Genomic DNA, 16,731 nt, shown 5'->3' with positions numbered 1-16,731 from the left:
CTCTGAGGTTTGGTACTCATTTGCCTCTTGGAACAAGAACCAAACATTTTCCCACCAGCTCCCATGAACAGTTTTCTTTGTGTTAAAGCAGGATGAACTAGAAAGGCAGAGTAAAACAAGTCTCCACTGAAGTTTTTGGTGTCTGAGGAAAGAAGCTGTCCTGTTGCAGGCGTGGAAGGGAGGAGGAGGAAAAAGAGGGTGGAGGGTGGGTGGGAAGGAGAGAGACCATATATAGCAATTGCTGAAGCATCTCTTTTGCCAGTTTGCTGTATTTGGGGAAACTGAGGAGAAAACAGAGGGAACTGCCTTTATTAGCACAAGGTATCTCTTTTCTTGCAGACTGAATGCTTAATGCTAGTCCAATAATTTGTCCATGTTTTGCACAGTTGCTTGACTGGGAGTTTGAAATGCAAGCTGGAGTGATTTAATATGAGGCATTTTGCAAGCAGGCTGTCATAGGTTTTAGAGGCATTTCCAGAAAGCCTTCTCCACCCCTGTTTTTGACCCAGTCACCCAGGGAGATCTCTTTTGTTAGTCAGTTGTTGTATGTGAAATAACAAAATTTTCTTTTTCTAGAAAAATAGTGCAGAGATCTGTATGCTGTATATTGTTTAGCTCTTAAAACATGTCACTCAAGCGTCTCCCCGACCCATATGTGTTAGCATGTGGTTTAAAAAAAAAGTTTGGAATTGCTTAGTTACTCAGAAGTTTCTTTAGTTTAAAAATTCTTGATCTTCTTTCCAACTATATTTTGTCATGCAGCCACCATCAGCAGAACCTAGGGAATAAATATTCTGATAGGCTAAAGTCTTATGCATTTGGTTTTCCTGTATCTTTTCTATGACTACAAAATAAAATCCTATCTTTGTAGCACAGCAGCTTTAGAACAGTGCTGACTCACCAACATTTCCCCCTTTCCCCTTCCCCACTTTCTTCCTTTTAAGAGGATATCAGAGAGATAGACAGCAGCAATGACTGAACCAACAGCTGCAGAGAGAGAGAAGAAGAAAGTGGTTCTGAGTGGGCGAAGAGCACTCCCACCTAATGTCTCCAATGAAGAAGAAGAAGAGGTTCCTACCATGGAGACGATTGGTGCGGTGCCAAGGGGATTTAAGCTGGAAGGTATGACAAGTCACATCACTTAACTACGATAAACACACTTGTGAGATCTCCAGGCACCTATCTAGATCAGACATGATGCAAAACTTTGAGGTTTAGAGAATATATCTTCCAGACTATTTCTTAAAATATGAACTCAGAATTAAAACACACACACGAACCTGGGTTTAAGAGTTATCTGTGCAGAAGGGATCTAATCTGTGTTGAAATCCTGGCCTTTATCCATCATGTCTTAATTTGGTGGTTGTAGGCAATTCCTCTTTTCTCTCTTTGGTTGAACAGAACAAAAGGTGAGAGGGTATGCCAATACACATAGAGAATTATAATCTTGCAATCCCACTGGATTCATGTAGATCATTTAGACTTAGAGTCACATTGGGTGCTGGTTATCTGATGCCACGGACTGCATTTTGAGATTTTATTAATCTACATATCAACCTCTGATCAGAAATCTGGAGCAACAGATTTACATGACACTTTACATGATGTTGCATGTGTCTCCCAATATTATAGGGTTGGCTACAGGGTAAAAGGTTGTAATTGCTCACCCAATTTGACTGATAGTAAGGGAACACAAAATAAAGGTCCTCAGTGTAACGTGGATACCCAGAGAATCTCTTCAAACAAAAGTCTTTAAAAAGTTATCCATTCCCTGAATTGCACAAGATAAATGGGTTCATGAAGTAACCTGAATTTTCAACACAGTTCCCAGTATTATTATTATTTGTTTTTGTAGAAACCTGAAGTCCGTAGTCTTAGGCTGCATCTGCACTGCAGAAATAATGCAGTTTGACATTACTTTAACTGCTATGGCTGAATGCTTTGGGATTCTGGGATTTGTAGTATTGTGGGATATTTAGCCTCCTCTGTCAAAGAGCTCTGGTGACACAGCAAACTACAAACCCCAGGATTCCAAAGCAAGGAGCCATGGCAGTTAAAACAGTGCACTGTTTCTGCAATGCAGACACAACCCTAGTCAGAAGGAGGCAATCGACTCAGGTGGCAGGTGCTTGGTGGTAGCACTGGCAGTTTCTCAGCCATTCCTTCTTAATTCCCCCACCCCAACCCACCATTTTCTTTTGTTTAAAGCAAGGTCTGTTCTACACTGCCACAAGTAGCTCTTTCCCATCAGGCAGAGAAGAGAACACTGTCACATTATTGATGCTGGGTATCACAAACAATACAAAAGTTATAAGGAACTAAACTTATGGTGTCATTGCAAAATATAATTTAGTATCATGTTTACTAAATTCATGTTTAACTGGTGGTTACTTTTCTTTGGGATATATAGAATTTACTTGACATACCATATCTTAGTGCTTTGTTAGTTTCTCCCTTCTAACTTTTGAGTAACATTAAAGTGTCAGTACAGATGACCTAGGGACAGGGAAATGACCTAGGGACAAACAGTGACCTAGAGTCTGGGAAACCATTTTCTCCTTTGTCTTGAACAGTGCAGTGTCTTTAGCTGTTAAGCAAGATAGGAGAGGATGGCATACCCTACAAGGGTATTCTTGTAGGTCAAATGATTTCCCATGCAATGTTCCATCTAGACTGAAGACCAAACTACAGAGGATGCTATTAATGCTTTTATATTTACACTTTCTTCAATGAAAAAGCAGCTGTCAGTCTCTGATTGTTAAAAAAATCTTCCAAATCAGACCGGCGCTTATGGCTTCTTTTCCTTCAAAATAAAAATGGCCACTTTTAAGCAAGCTTATATAGTCTCCAACATTTCAGAGATGGAAACCAGGACATGTGTGGTTCAAAATGGCAGAAGTTGTTAGTGAGGAAGAGCACACAAGCCAAGAGATGCTGTAGCAGTTTGCTTTAGCCTGAGCCTACTGAGAAAGGCAAGATTCTTTTCCCGCCTCTCTTCTCACCCTTTCTCAGTTAATGAGGTGCAAACTACTTTGGCACATTGAACTCTGTTTGCAGCAGTTCAAGGAAGCTGGGGAGAAAGGTGGAAAGTAGTTAAAATAGGGATATTTTAAAAGGAGCTAAAAATATGGGAAGGCCAAAGCTTAATGTGGACTGTACCTGCCAAACTGGGACAGGTGGAAGGTATGAATTTATTATTAAAATGCACCACTTGTTGTTTGATCCCAGGAAGCTGCAGCAAGGTGGAGTATGCAAGAGGTGTTCCCAAGTGTGCAGGGATAAATGCTCCATGAAGTATGGTTTTTGTTTTGTTTTGCTTCTTCCTGGATGGCTCTAACATGAAAAAGCTTATTACATTAACAAATAAGCTGGCTTGCTTCTTTCCGGCTTGAATTCAGGATCTAGGATGCCCCCGAATGTTATCATATCTAAATTGCCACTGATCTAGCCAAGATGCCACTGCCCGGATGCATCCCTGGTCAAAGTCTCTCTCAGCTGGCCAGTTTTTGAAGTTGGAAGCTCCCGACTTTGAAAAAGTGCTGGCTGGGCAAAGCTTTGGCCCGGGATGCATTTGGGTGGCAGCATCTAGGCTAGATCAGCTGCAATTTAGATATGATAACATTCGGGAGCATCCCGCATCCTGAATTCAAGCTGGAAGAGGTAAGCCAGCTTATTTGTTAATGAGATAAGCTTAGAAATCAAATGAGGCAACAGTTTCAGGTGGCAAATGCTAGGAACAGCAATAGCAGTGGCCCAGCAATTCATTCTCTGGCCATTCTATTTGATAGAGCTGTTTTGCACTCCCTAAATATGTTTTTAACACATCAGTTGAACTGAGGTGTTGAACTGATAGGTTAATTCGCTTCTTCCTGTGGCAGGACTGTGTGTGTGTGTGTGCGTGCGCACGCGCATGACACCTGATTCATTGCTTTGAGCAACAAAGTGTCTTGCCTTGGCTCTGACTTTCACTCTTCCTCAGCAGAAAATTACTCACTGTTGGAATAGGCCATGACACACATGGGATGTTCCCATGCTCTTTTGGATCTAGGTTTAAGCATGTCCAGCTGAAACAATCACATATTCTTCCACTGCTTATGGTTACATTTCCTTCTCTTTGTACCATGGGTGTTGCTACAGGTTGTGGGAATGATGGCCTCACCCTCCAGTAAGAATTCTTCATCCAATTAAAATTTCTTCCAGTCCTCAAATTTCTAGCATTGCAGAGACTGAGACATTGAAAATTGTTCACACCTAGAAATCTTATGTTTGCTGTGTTTACATTTCCTTAGTAACTTGCTTATCCCCCTTTTTTGGACACCTAACCTGTATTTCTAAAAGTCAACCAAAGTTAACACAATGCTAGAAATCTGGAGACTGAACAAACATTTGAGAAGGGCTAGAATTCTTATTTGGGGGACAGTGCACTCATATCCCCCCTCCCAGCTACATCCCTGTCTTCCTGGGTCCCATGGCAGGAGAAAGGCAGAGTCTAAATTCATCCATAAGTCAATCATTGTATTATTCTCCATTTGTCATATATCATATTGTAAGTCATCAGGGATGCTTACAATCTATGACAATCTATGATGGTGTTGTAATAAGAATAAGAATAATGTATGTGGAATCTTCGTCCCGTTACAGACGGGCATATAGTACGCGTACTAGGGTTAGGAAGGGGTGTGACTTCTTCTTGCCCCAACCCTATGCGCATATGAAATGGTGGCGCCCTATATAGACAGGAGCCGCCATGTTGACGTATCGGACGTATAGCGTCCGCACGTCGCACCCTGAATGTGACGCCACGAGTGCGCGAGTAGTGCCTCGCGGCATCCCATCCAGGGTGCAAGAAGAAGCGCCATTTAGGCACTTCTTCTCCACTGCGTCTGGGAACCGCGCGGTTTGGCTGCTGCGGTTCCCGGACGCAGCAACCGGTAGCAGCGCGAGGCCGCCCGTTTTGGGCGGTCTGTAACGTGCCTTCCTTAACCAAAATGCTTGGGACCAGAAATGTTTTGGATTTTGATTTTTTTGGGGGTGGGGGGTGGGGAGATATTGGAATATTTGCATATACATAATGAACTATCTTGGAGATAGGACAAAGTCTAAACACGAAATTCATCTTTTTTGTTTATACCATATATATATTGAAAGTAATTTTGAAATTACATGAAACAAAGTTTGTATTCATAGAACCATCAGAAGGCAAAGGTGTTACTATCTCAGCTACCCATTTGGACAATTTTGGATTCTGGAATATTCCAGACTTTTGAATTTCAGATAAGGGAGACTCAATTTGTACTAATAATACAAACAAATTGATTCTGACAATTGTTACTTAAACTTTGTAGCTGTCAAGAGATGTACAAAAATATCTTCTATTATTATTTTACAGATTGGCAGTAATCCAATATCTTAATTATTAGCATTATTAGCACCAACCAATATTCACGATAAATCAAACAAGTTTTAAAAAATCTACTACTTTGGGGAGGGGGGGGCTACGAAGAAAGAAATCAATGAAACACTTTAACTCTGTGCTAGTATCCAAAAGGGCAACCCTGTTAGTATATTATGTGAGTTTCTGAATACAGTCTTCCCTCCAAATTCACGGGCGATCCATTCTGGACCGCCCCCCCCTCATAAATTTCGAAATTCACATATATTCAAGCCCCATAGGCTTGAATGGGCGTACGTTCCCACCACAGGCACAGGCACCATTAACTTTAATGGAGGTTGCCCTTCCCTGAATAATCAAAACTGTGGATCTCAAGTCCATGAAAACAGAGGGGAGACTGTACATACAAATCTTAGCCAATCTGTTGCAAGGAAAAAGAAATTGATGATTCTGAGGAGGACATGAGTATGAGCATGAATGCTTAGTCCTGATCGTATGATGTATTGGAAAATATGAGCATGTCAATGGTAGGGGGGCAGAACTGTCAGTGGCCCCCAATGTACAAAGTGTACAGTACATGGAATATCTGTAGGTGTGACTGACAAGGTTTGCAAGATGGAGTCCTTGCACATACAGTTGCTCTGTCTGGATCTAGGTGTGGAGAGCTGGCAGAGATGGTCCTGTCTAGCAACAACCAATATGAAGAGAGCTGGTGCCAGCCAAAGAGAAGGCTGGAGAAGATAAATAGGGCTGTTGCTGAGAGGGAGAGTTTGATAGGGTTTTGGTTCAAACAGTGAAGGCCTGGTTTTGTGAGAATCCAGAAGTGAGGGACTGTGAGGACTAAAAAGTTCAGAAGAAAAGGACTGAGCTTTAAGACCAAGCTCAGAGTGAGGGAGTTTTGGGGATAGAGAGCCTGAGGGCTAATATAGAAATAAGGTTGGAAAGACCACAGTACATAAAGATAGCGTGAGGGCCCTAAAAGAGAATACTTGTTGTTTAATAGATTTATAAAGTTGAAACAAAGTGTAACATGAACAAGTGAACATAATCTTATAACAAATGCAACACTGACAACCAACATTTAAATAAAATTTTATTGTTCTTTTATTCAAGCTTGTGTAAACCTGGAATTATTTTCCACGCGACTAACAAAGTAAACCCATAGATTATAAATAAAAGTAGTCTGAAACTTTACATATTGGGACAGCTGTGGGTGTACAATATCCTCTAGGACTGCCCACTGAGGTAAAAGAGGTTTGGTGAAGAAGAGGTTTGTCACACTAGGGTAGGGAGCCTTCAGCCTGTAGTGGTTCCTTGATTAGGACGCAAGCTGTTTCTGTTATACCTGTTGTAGATGAGAGGCCATTTAAAGCCAGGGAGTAGTTGCATGGAACTGAGATTTGCTTTGCAACTCAGGAAACTGTTGTACTGAGGCTTATTCCTGTGTTGGCATGCACACACTTGAGGATTGCTTGATATATTTGGTGGGAAAAAGTCTAAATGGGTAAGAATTCCATCTGGCCTAACTCATGGCTTGAATGCATACCTTCCTCTTAGACTCTTCGCATGTTTTAATTTGGCTCAATAATATTTCCCAACCCAATTTAAACTTTTGGCAGAACACAGAGAAGACTGAATGTGTGGCTGGTAGGTACAATGGCACTTCCCCAGCCATGCCTTCATATTAGAAATAGCATTTAGCAATAGCATTTACATTTCTATACTGCTTAATGGTGAACTCATCACCATTGTGCCCAGCTACTCTTGTGCCATGATCTGGCATTGGGAATGGGGCAGCATTGTTGTTCTGTCTCAGGAAGAAAAACCACAGGACTTTCCTGACAGTTCACCTGTTCAAACTCATTACTGACTGCTGAAGCTGAATGTGTAGGTGCCTATCACAGGTGGGCTCAGAGCTGAAATAAAGGAGCTTATCACATGAGCCCCCATTCTTGCCACAACTGCATTAATGAAAGGAAACACATGCATATTGGCTTGGGAGCAGTCCCTATTGCAGTCTATCAGGCAAGGAGTTCAGCTGAGTAACATGCATGAGCAGGAAGTGGCCCAGCAAAGTCACCAGCCCTGTTAGGAAATGATTTCTACCCAAAAGAGCCCAATGGCCAGCATGGGCGGGTGTAGCCTGAGCATTCTTTACAAAGCTTGAGCATTTTTTATTTCCATGAAGATGTTATAGGACACATTACTGACAGCACACTGAACAGAAGGTTCCTAATTCTTACCCCAACAATTCTAAAAAGACATTCATGGCATATTTGAACCAGGAATTGTTAGTGGGAGGCCATATCCTCCATCTGGAGAAAGTAAGAGCTACAGAAGGTGTCATTTGAGATTTGCATTACCACACTCATCACTTCACTATGAGTTCTTATTTCTGTAGAAACCCCACTTTAAAAAAGAAGAAGAAATGCCTTAATTTCACTGGGATATTATCATATACTTTTCTTGGCTCCCATTTGTTTATAAGTGAACCTGTGCCCATATGAACCCATCATCTGTTTTATTTGTTTTTATTTATTGATTACTCTACCATATTCAGTTCAACTTCACAACAGCTGGTGAGGCAGATCATAGTTATTCCCATTTCACAGGTTTAAAACTGATGTTTACAGTGACCTGCCTGAAAGCAAGCATATGTTTATATCTGAGCTTGGGCTTTGTCACACCCAAATGTAAGGGCCAAACTAGAAATGACACCTTGCATTTCATATTCAAGTATTGCTGTTGTTTTTTTTAAATGCCACTCAAATAACATTAGATATTGTGTGTGTTTGCAATTATCAGGATCACACAAAACATAGAAGGAACATTTTACAGTGTGCTTCTGAGGAAAATTTCTCTTCTCAGGGTGTATCTGCTGGGGAGGGGGAGATGCGATGCCATTGCCCTAACACAAGGGTAGGCAACCTGTGGCCTGTGGGCCGGATGTGGCCCGGCGAGGCTTTGGGACCGACCCAGCCCGGTCCTGCCGTCGATTGCCACCCGGGCCTTTGGCCTCTCGCGCGCAGGGGCAATAGTCTATAGAAGCCTCAGAAACATGCATTTATATTAACATTTTTAAAAAAATCAGCAATTTTTTTTGCGTGTCCTCCACTTTTTTTTAAAAAAAGTGTCCACCATTTGAAAAATTTGTCCTACATTTGTCCCGGCTTATTTATTTATTTAATTGTTTTTTTAAAAAATATTTAATTATTTATTTTTTGGCTTCAGCCCCCCAGTTGTCTGAGGGACAGCAACCCGGCCCCCGGCTCAAAAAGGTTGCCTACCCTTGCCCTAACAGATAAGAAATCTGCCTCCTAAATTAAATTTTCCTTCAGTCCCCAAAGTTCCAGTATTTTGAGCATTTAGATACAGTTTAGGCATTCAAAGCAGGCAAAGTTACCAAGGAAATTGCAAAGACAGCAAATATAAGTGTTCTAGCTGTGAGTGATTTTGAGTGTCTCTGCTATGCTAGAAATTTGGGGACTGAAGGAAAATTTAATTGGGGTGGAATTCTTATTTGGAAGAGTGATGCCCTGTTTTCCTTTTCCCTGCCACAGCTACACCCCAGTGCTCTTTTGCTGTATCCTAATTGTGCTTGGAGAAATCTCCCATTGGTGCCAATACATTGCAAACAGCACAGATTTAGTCAAATCAGAAGAGGCCATTCCTGAGTCATCTAGAATGATTTCACAGTTTCAGTGTATTGAAAGTAGCCTATGCAACTATTTCCCAAAAGCACAGGATGATGATCTCTACTCATCTGCCATTCTCTTCCCTGAACTATCCCTTCAATGTTCTTTAAGGGACTAGGCAGTCTCTCCTCAAACTGTCACTGTCCAGATGTGGCATATTCATCCCCAGTTGAATATCAGTGGGGAAGGTGGGAGAATGCTGGATCTGGAGGGTGCCAGGATGTGGAAAGGCTGATCTGAGGCAATGACCTTAATCATTATCCCACTTTCTCCAGTTCTATGTATGTTTAAACCATTTAAATAGTGCATCTCTCATACTTTGGAATTTTGCATATTTTTTGGCCACTGATGGAACTGAGGATGCAGTTTGTGGGGCTGGGAAGACAATTACTGCATGCACTGCCATCATCCTGATAGAAAACCCCATAGGGATTTCCTGACATAAATTATCAACAGTGTTGCCAGGGTTGTTGTGTAAACTGGTTGCTGGCATGTATACAAGGGAATGAGGTAAGCAGATGGTCCCGGCGGGAAGAACCAGTGGGGGCGGGATGTCGATGAGAATCTGCTGCCATGGAGATGGGGAATATCATGGAGAGTTGGATCATTTGGGATGCTGGGCTGGATGCACTCTTGATTTGTTCAGTGACCTTTTTCTAGGAAGGAGTTAACACTGCAACATCAGGCAGCTCACAGACTCCCCTGGTCACACGCTCAATTTTTCCTTCCCCTCCTCTCCCCTTTAAAAAAAAAAGATGTTGTGAATTATTACACAGCAATGAAAATGAAATAGATGCATTGCTAGAATTTGCTACAACTTGCTGGTACTCTTTAGGGCAGATCTAGATGTTGTTGGTGGACCCATCCACCTCGTCCTCCTTTTCCTCCTTTATTTATACCCAGGATGGGCAACTGTGGAAGACTAGGGGTTGCATTAGTCACCCCCAGAAAACCTTGGAAGGTCACACCCCCACTGTACCTGTTCCAACAAAACAAAAATCAAATTCTTTGCCCCTCAATGTATACAAACTTCCTCTAGAGGACACTTTCAACATGTTTCGGGGCCTTCCTGCCCCCCCCCCCCCGGAAGCATTTTGAAGGATTTTTTTTTAGGGGGGGGGGGGGAGGATTTTGAATTTTTTTTGCAAACATTTGTTTTGACCTCTCGTGGAATCCCAGATGATGATGATGATGATGATGATAATGGTAACGATGATGATGATCCACCTCTCCCTATGGATCAAGGCAGGGAACAACAACAATTAACAAACAACATAAGTTAAAACACTTGTTAAAACAAACATCAATTTAAATGGACAAATAAACTGTACACATATTATAACAATTCACGTCTAAAATTTAACATTTACATTTCACAGTTTAAAAATGATCAGGATATATCTGCCAGAAGAGATTGGTCTTTAATGCTGTTTTAAATTCAGACAGTATATTCAGCTGTCGAGTGGGGTCAAAATTTCCTCAACTCCCTACAGAAATAATTCTGGGACATTTTGGAACATTTTTAACCACTGGGGGCCTTGGGTGGTTGCATGGAATTTGCAGGCTGCACTGCATTGCTAATGCCTGATTTGTATCCTATCTTTTCTGCAGACTTGCAGCTGTAACCAAAGATATGGATAGGGATGCAGTCAAAACTGGCAATCCAATAAGGAATACACATTCTACCAAGACAGCAATAAAAAAGGAGTTGACAGACTGAGTTAGACAAGAAATTGTTTAAAACGTCAGGGTAAAACCAAATGCCTCATGAAGGAGAGAAACTTCAAGAGCCAGCAGAAAGGTACCAAAAATAGGGCAAGGCAACCCTTCCCCCTAAAGGAATCTGCAGTCTAGGCACAGATGCAGAGGGGGGAAAGGGCAAGGATTTCTAGCAAATTGTAATGGAAATGGCTTGAATACAATTGCTGGTTTCCAATTAGAGGAAATCAATGGAATCAAGAGAATTTACATTAAGTCTACCACTGACTTAATTAAAGGACTACCACTGCTCCCTCCCGAATTCATCCCTTCTCGCTTGCTGCCCCTTACTCCTGGAACCTTCTTCCCCCACATGCACACCTCATCACTCCTCTACCCAGTTTCAAAACTGAATTAAAGACTATATTGTTTAGAGAAGCATTCCCAGAGGTGAGCCCCTCTCTGACCCAGGAAGCCTCCTTTTAACCATCCATCAAGAAGCCAAGCCCTTCCTCCAGTCCATCTACCTTGGTCCAGGCCTCGGAGGTGGAGAAGATCTGCTGGACCTGATCCTATTCCCCACCACCACTCCCTTCTCCTTTTGTGTCGTGTCTTTTAGATTGTAAGCCTGAGGGCAGGGAACCGTCTAAAAAATTTATGTACAGCGCTGTGTAAATTTACAGTGCTTTATAAATAAAGGTTAATAATAATAATAATAATAATAATAATAATAATAATAATAAGTCTTGAGCTACCTCAGAGGGCATTCTGCATTGCAGTTATGGATTTGTAACCTAGAGATACAGATTCATACCTGTTCAATTTTCACCTATGGTACATAGTCAGGAAAGGGCCAGCATGGTATAGTGGTCTAGCATTGGACTATGACTCTGGATACCAGAATTCAAATCCCTACTCGAGCATAAAGACCTGAGTCTTTATGAGCAAGTCACACTCTCTCAGCCTCAGAGGATGGCCATAAGTCAGAAATGATGTGGAGGCACACAAATCATGGCACTATTGTGACAATCATAAATACCTTCCACAACTCACCTTAAACCTGAGGGAGTCACTCTGTGTGATGGAGGTCTGTGAGGGGGAGTGGGGCACTTCAGAATGACATGACTAGCACTTGCCATCCCTGAGCTGCAACACAATAAGTGCATGCTTCTGTTCTTTGCAGTGCAGCTTGGGGGCAGGAGGTCTCAATGGACCACATCTCAGGTGTGGAAGGAGGCTAGCCCCCCACTTGCCTGTGCTTCTGTTCTCTGTTGCATGGAATGGCTCCCTTGAGTTTAAGTTAGATTCCAGAGGCTGATTCCTTGATGTATTTGTACCTACTTTTATGCAGTTATGAATGCAATGTATGATCTCAGCCCACAATCCTATTGATCTAATGGCTCTACCATTGTTGAGACTAGCAGTTGGATTTAGGCCCAAGTTTGGGCATGCGTGATGCGGTGGCTCAGAGGTTGAGATGTTGACTCTTGATGACCACAAGGTTGGCAAATCACCCGTTCAAAACCCAAATGCCAATTGATGGAATGAGCTCTCATCACTAGCCCCAGCGTCTGCCAACCTACCAGTTTGAAAGCATGTAAAAGTGCATGTAGATAAATAGGTACCACTTCAGAAGGTAACAGCATCCGTACAGTTATGGTGGCCACATGACTATGGGATTGTCTTTGACAACGCTGGTTCTCTTGGCTTAGTAATGGAGATGAGCATTGCCCCTACATGACTATGCAATTTTGTAAAGGGAAAGCTTTACCTATACCTTTTAACCTTGGACATTCTTCCTCAGATTCATAAACCATGGTTTACAAAGCTGTGGGTGAATGTGGTGGTGCCTGCATGCAGGGTTGTCCCTACCCTTACTAGGTAGAATGGGGCATATGACTTTGGTGGCATACACTGGGAGCTGCCAGCATGGAAGACAGAGCTGTGTGCCATGCTTCTCCTTCTGTATCCTCTAAGATAGCCTGCTTCCTCCATGTATGATAAAGGATGCCCCACCAAGATCTGTGTTGCATAAACCCAGCTGCCTAGTTAGCTTTTGTGTCAGGACTGGGAGAGGATGTTATCTTCTAGGCCTCAGTCAGTGTCTTGGGTTGACCCTGATTGTATAACCAGTCCCTTCTCCCTGGTGTACTAGCTTTTGGTCTAGAGTTTCTGGCTTTCATTAAGTGAGAGTTCCACATTACATCTGAACTAGGATGTGTGGGCTTGCTTAATGTCAGTAACAAGCTAATTAATTATCTTGGTTTGTTAACTGACATTAAGCCAGAGTGAATTTTCTGGTTCATCCCCAATCCCGCATCTGGGCTTATTCACAAAAAGCCCCTCCAACTCTCCAAGTGGCACCTGCATTCCTGTGCAAGGAGTGATCGAATGATGTGTTTCTCATCTTTCTCTCACCTTTACATTGACTTATGGATAAGTCAACCAGGATTTTGTGAGTCGATTTTTGACTAAGATTTCTTGACTTATACACAAATATATATGGTATTTTATTTTAAGCATTTGTGGCTAACCCTTCAGCCAAGTTCCCATGGCAGTTTACATAAGAAGAAAATAAAAACAAGTTTTAAAATGTTCATATGGGCTAGAGGGAGCAGCAAAAGTAACAACAATACAAAAACCAGCACAGAATCATTTGTGGTTTTAAAAAACTGATTTGCAATGTAATCATACACAGGTATGTTTATTAAGTCCCACTGAGTTCATTTGGGCTCATTCCTGGGCAAGCAGGTACAGAAAGTGTCTAAATGCTCTTAAAAGACATGGAAAAATTGTAAATGTCTTTGCCTCCTGCCAAAAAGAAATCAAAGAATGTGCCAGGAAGAGCTTGGGAGTAACTAGCTACAAGTAAACAGGTCACTTGTTCCTTAGTAACAAACTTGTAAATGCATTACGTTATAATTGTAAGGGATAACAGATTCTTATAGTCCTTTTACAATGTAACCCTAACACTATTTTTTTCTTTGGTTACTCACTTGGTGGAGGGGGGAAAATATAACATGGTTCAAGTAGCTGGCTTGTGCTATGTCTTCAACGGCTGTTTCATGTACTATTGTGGATGAAGATGCAATGATGAGATGGAAAGGAAGAGGGTGTGTTATGTTTGGAGCATTTATATTTATTTAAAGTACTAAAGAAATAGCTATTTAATTAATTTCAAGAATCAAGAAAAATAAGACCATGTCTTCTGCCTTTGTCCCTAGAGTTCAGTAAATAAGTCTTCTGTGTTGGAAACAGTAAAACTTTAGTTCAGAAACACATATATGTTCGCAGGAAGACATCTGCAGACAGAAGTGTCATCATCCACCAACACTGGCATAAAATTACGCAATGGCCCACTCCAAAATTTCATGGGCTTCATCTTAATTCATTTACTAATTAAAACATATCACCCTTTTTTCCATGCCCCCCCTTCCTTCACCCAGCCCAGTCCACACTACTGGCCTCCACACATCTGCACATTCCTGTGTCAGGCCACAGCATTCCTTTGAGCCAACACCAATTATGTCTATTACCTCCCATCACTCTCATCATTTCCCAATAAATCTATATAATGTTTTATATTTAAAACATTAAACATGCTATATATTATAACTACAACAACAGTCTTGTGACAGAATGTGCCAGATTCTGGCAGTCTGCCATCATGTTAATAAGTTACAATGGGATAATTTGGACATACACCACCATAACTCACTTTTTTTGGCCATTGTATGCTTCAGAATTCTGGTCTGCCCTACTCAATAACCAAACGCCAGTCCCCAAACACATCTTGTAAGCCATGCAGCCTGCTCCCCTATAATCATTTCCATGTTTTTTGAAATTGAGGGGATGAGTGGGGATGCATCCAGCTAGTTTCTTTTAAATGGACGTGATGCATCCCAAGGATTCTGGGAAATCACTGGTGGTGCTTCTCAGAGTGAGTCCAGCTCTAGGATAACAGCTGCACACCTTACCACTAGTCCCTTGCTCTCTGAGAGTTTTGAAATGGCTTTATTTAGGGGGGCAGGTTAATGTGGATATGGAACTATGGACATATACAGGATCTTGGCCCACATGTCTTCAGCTTGCTTGAAGTGTTTGCTTAAGATGCTCTTGAGGAAGAGGTGAGGCAGAAAGGGCCCTTCATGGCTGTAAAGCAGGAAAAAAATGCAATAAAATGTTTTTCTTCATTGGCAGCAACAAAGCACCCTTTTTTGAGAACTGGGTCTGTATCTGTCCAGTGTTGGCAGAATACAGTGAGTCTCTTAAGAAGTTCTTATACTACCACACCTGGAGATAAACGTAGGTGTAGGAGCCAAATTCTTGTGGCAATAAAAGCCAAACTCCTTATGTTGGAGTTGAAAACCCTCAGAAAAGCAGATCTCAGTCAGTAAGAGATTCACTGAGAGCAAAGTCCACAGCAAATCCCACTGCTGAGCTGCCTGGCATGTCTGCCGCTATCACCAATAACTTCTTCTGAGGTTAGAATGAGGCACCCAGCTATATGACTTAGGCCGGGCACCTCATTCTGATCTCAGAGTGAAGTGACCACCAATGTATCAGGTGGTCAGTGGGATGCATATATGCTACCAGCCACCCAGTATTAGAACTGAAGGCCTTTGCGATGGGGGATGGTTGAGGCAGTCCTGGGCCAGGATACTCAGGTTGCCCATAGCCAGTGCAGACAGGACCCTGGAGACCATGTTTGTCAGTGTTTTGAACACATCCATAGTGCTGCTGCCCTACTATTTTGATGAATGAATGAGGAATCATGGGATGACAAAACACACATTTCAAAGAAGGAGATTATCACACCAAGGCCAATTCAGCAATAATTGTGGTAATGAAAACTAATGCAACAGTAGTGCTATAGCGCTCAATATTTTTGCACAGTCACGCAATCACACAATTATTGTGACATTACCATATAATTTTGCACTCACGTTTCTCATGCATCCATGAATGAATCATTAGTATATTGGAATTGATCATGTTGCACATGTGCTGTTTTGGCACTACGGCAATAAGGTGTATGTCTTGAAATCATATTTCCATCCCACACAGAGTAAAGGACAATAAAATAAAATTTATGATTTCACCACATTGTTTTAATCCAGTATAAACAAAATTATGCTTCATACCTTAAAAGAAGACTGAAATCAACTGCAAAACTGATCCTGGCAAAGAGTACAGATAGCCTCCACTGCAATGCATTCTGGATAACCTTTGTTGCTTCCACAATAACGCAAATGAAGTGTGATGAACTTTCGCATTCTCACAATTCATTCATGCTATTGAGAAGCCATTCATGGGACTTCCCCATGAATGGTTTCTTCCAGACGCATACTAGGTTCTTCACAGGACAAGTCCTGGATGAGCACAGCGGTGTCTGAAAATCTTCAGTACAATCGCACAGTTATGCCAGGATTATGTCTTTTACTCCTGACTTTTTTCCCTGTGTGATAATCTCCGAAGTGACTACATTCAGAACAAATTTAAATTATTGCTTTTACAAAGCAAAGGTGTGAGTAATAACGGAGACCAGAGGAAGGGTTACCTTTGCCATGAGATGCTTGTGTGTGTCATGTGAATAGGAACATTAAATGTGGGAACACAAGTATACTATCAGGATCAGTCGCTGTAATTTTCACTGTCTTTGGAATTCTCCATTATCACCCTGGTGTGATAATCTCCTTCTTTGGAATGTGTGTTTTGCTGCCCTGTGATTTCTTATTCATTTTGTTCCTTTTCCATGAGGCCAATGCTCTGGCCTCATTAGTAAAATCTTTCCTGTATGACTCTTTTTTTACCGTCTTTTCCTGATGAAGATCAAAAACTAGTGTGGTGCATTTTGTTTATTTGGATTGTCCTAGCAGAGAAAGCAACACAAAGGATATTTGTTCTATGGGCATATCCCTGCATTTTTATGAAAGCAAAAGAGCT

The 16,731-nt window shown here is 41.7% G+C and overlaps 1 protein-coding gene across 1 annotated transcript in view; it reads left to right on the top strand.

Annotated features, from left to right (window-relative positions):
* Positions 1-235: 235 nt before the first annotated feature.
* The window catches only part of F13A1 (coagulation factor XIII A chain), a 115,964-nt gene continuing 99,468 nt past the window's right edge, over positions 236-16,731 (top strand). The window contains exons 1-2 of the mRNA XM_042465725.1: positions 236-321; positions 945-1,122. Of these exons, the coding sequence (XP_042321659.1) occupies positions 972-1,122 (151 nt within the window). The 5' untranslated portion in view covers positions 236-321; positions 945-971. The remainder of the gene's footprint in view (positions 322-944; positions 1,123-16,731) is intronic.

This window comes from Sceloporus undulatus, chromosome 4 (genome assembly GCF_019175285.1).
Source record: "Sceloporus undulatus isolate JIND9_A2432 ecotype Alabama chromosome 4, SceUnd_v1.1, whole genome shotgun sequence".
Taxonomy (NCBI): domain Eukaryota; kingdom Metazoa; phylum Chordata; class Lepidosauria; order Squamata; family Phrynosomatidae; genus Sceloporus; species Sceloporus undulatus.
This window is presented reverse-complemented; position numbering and strand designations above follow the sequence as displayed.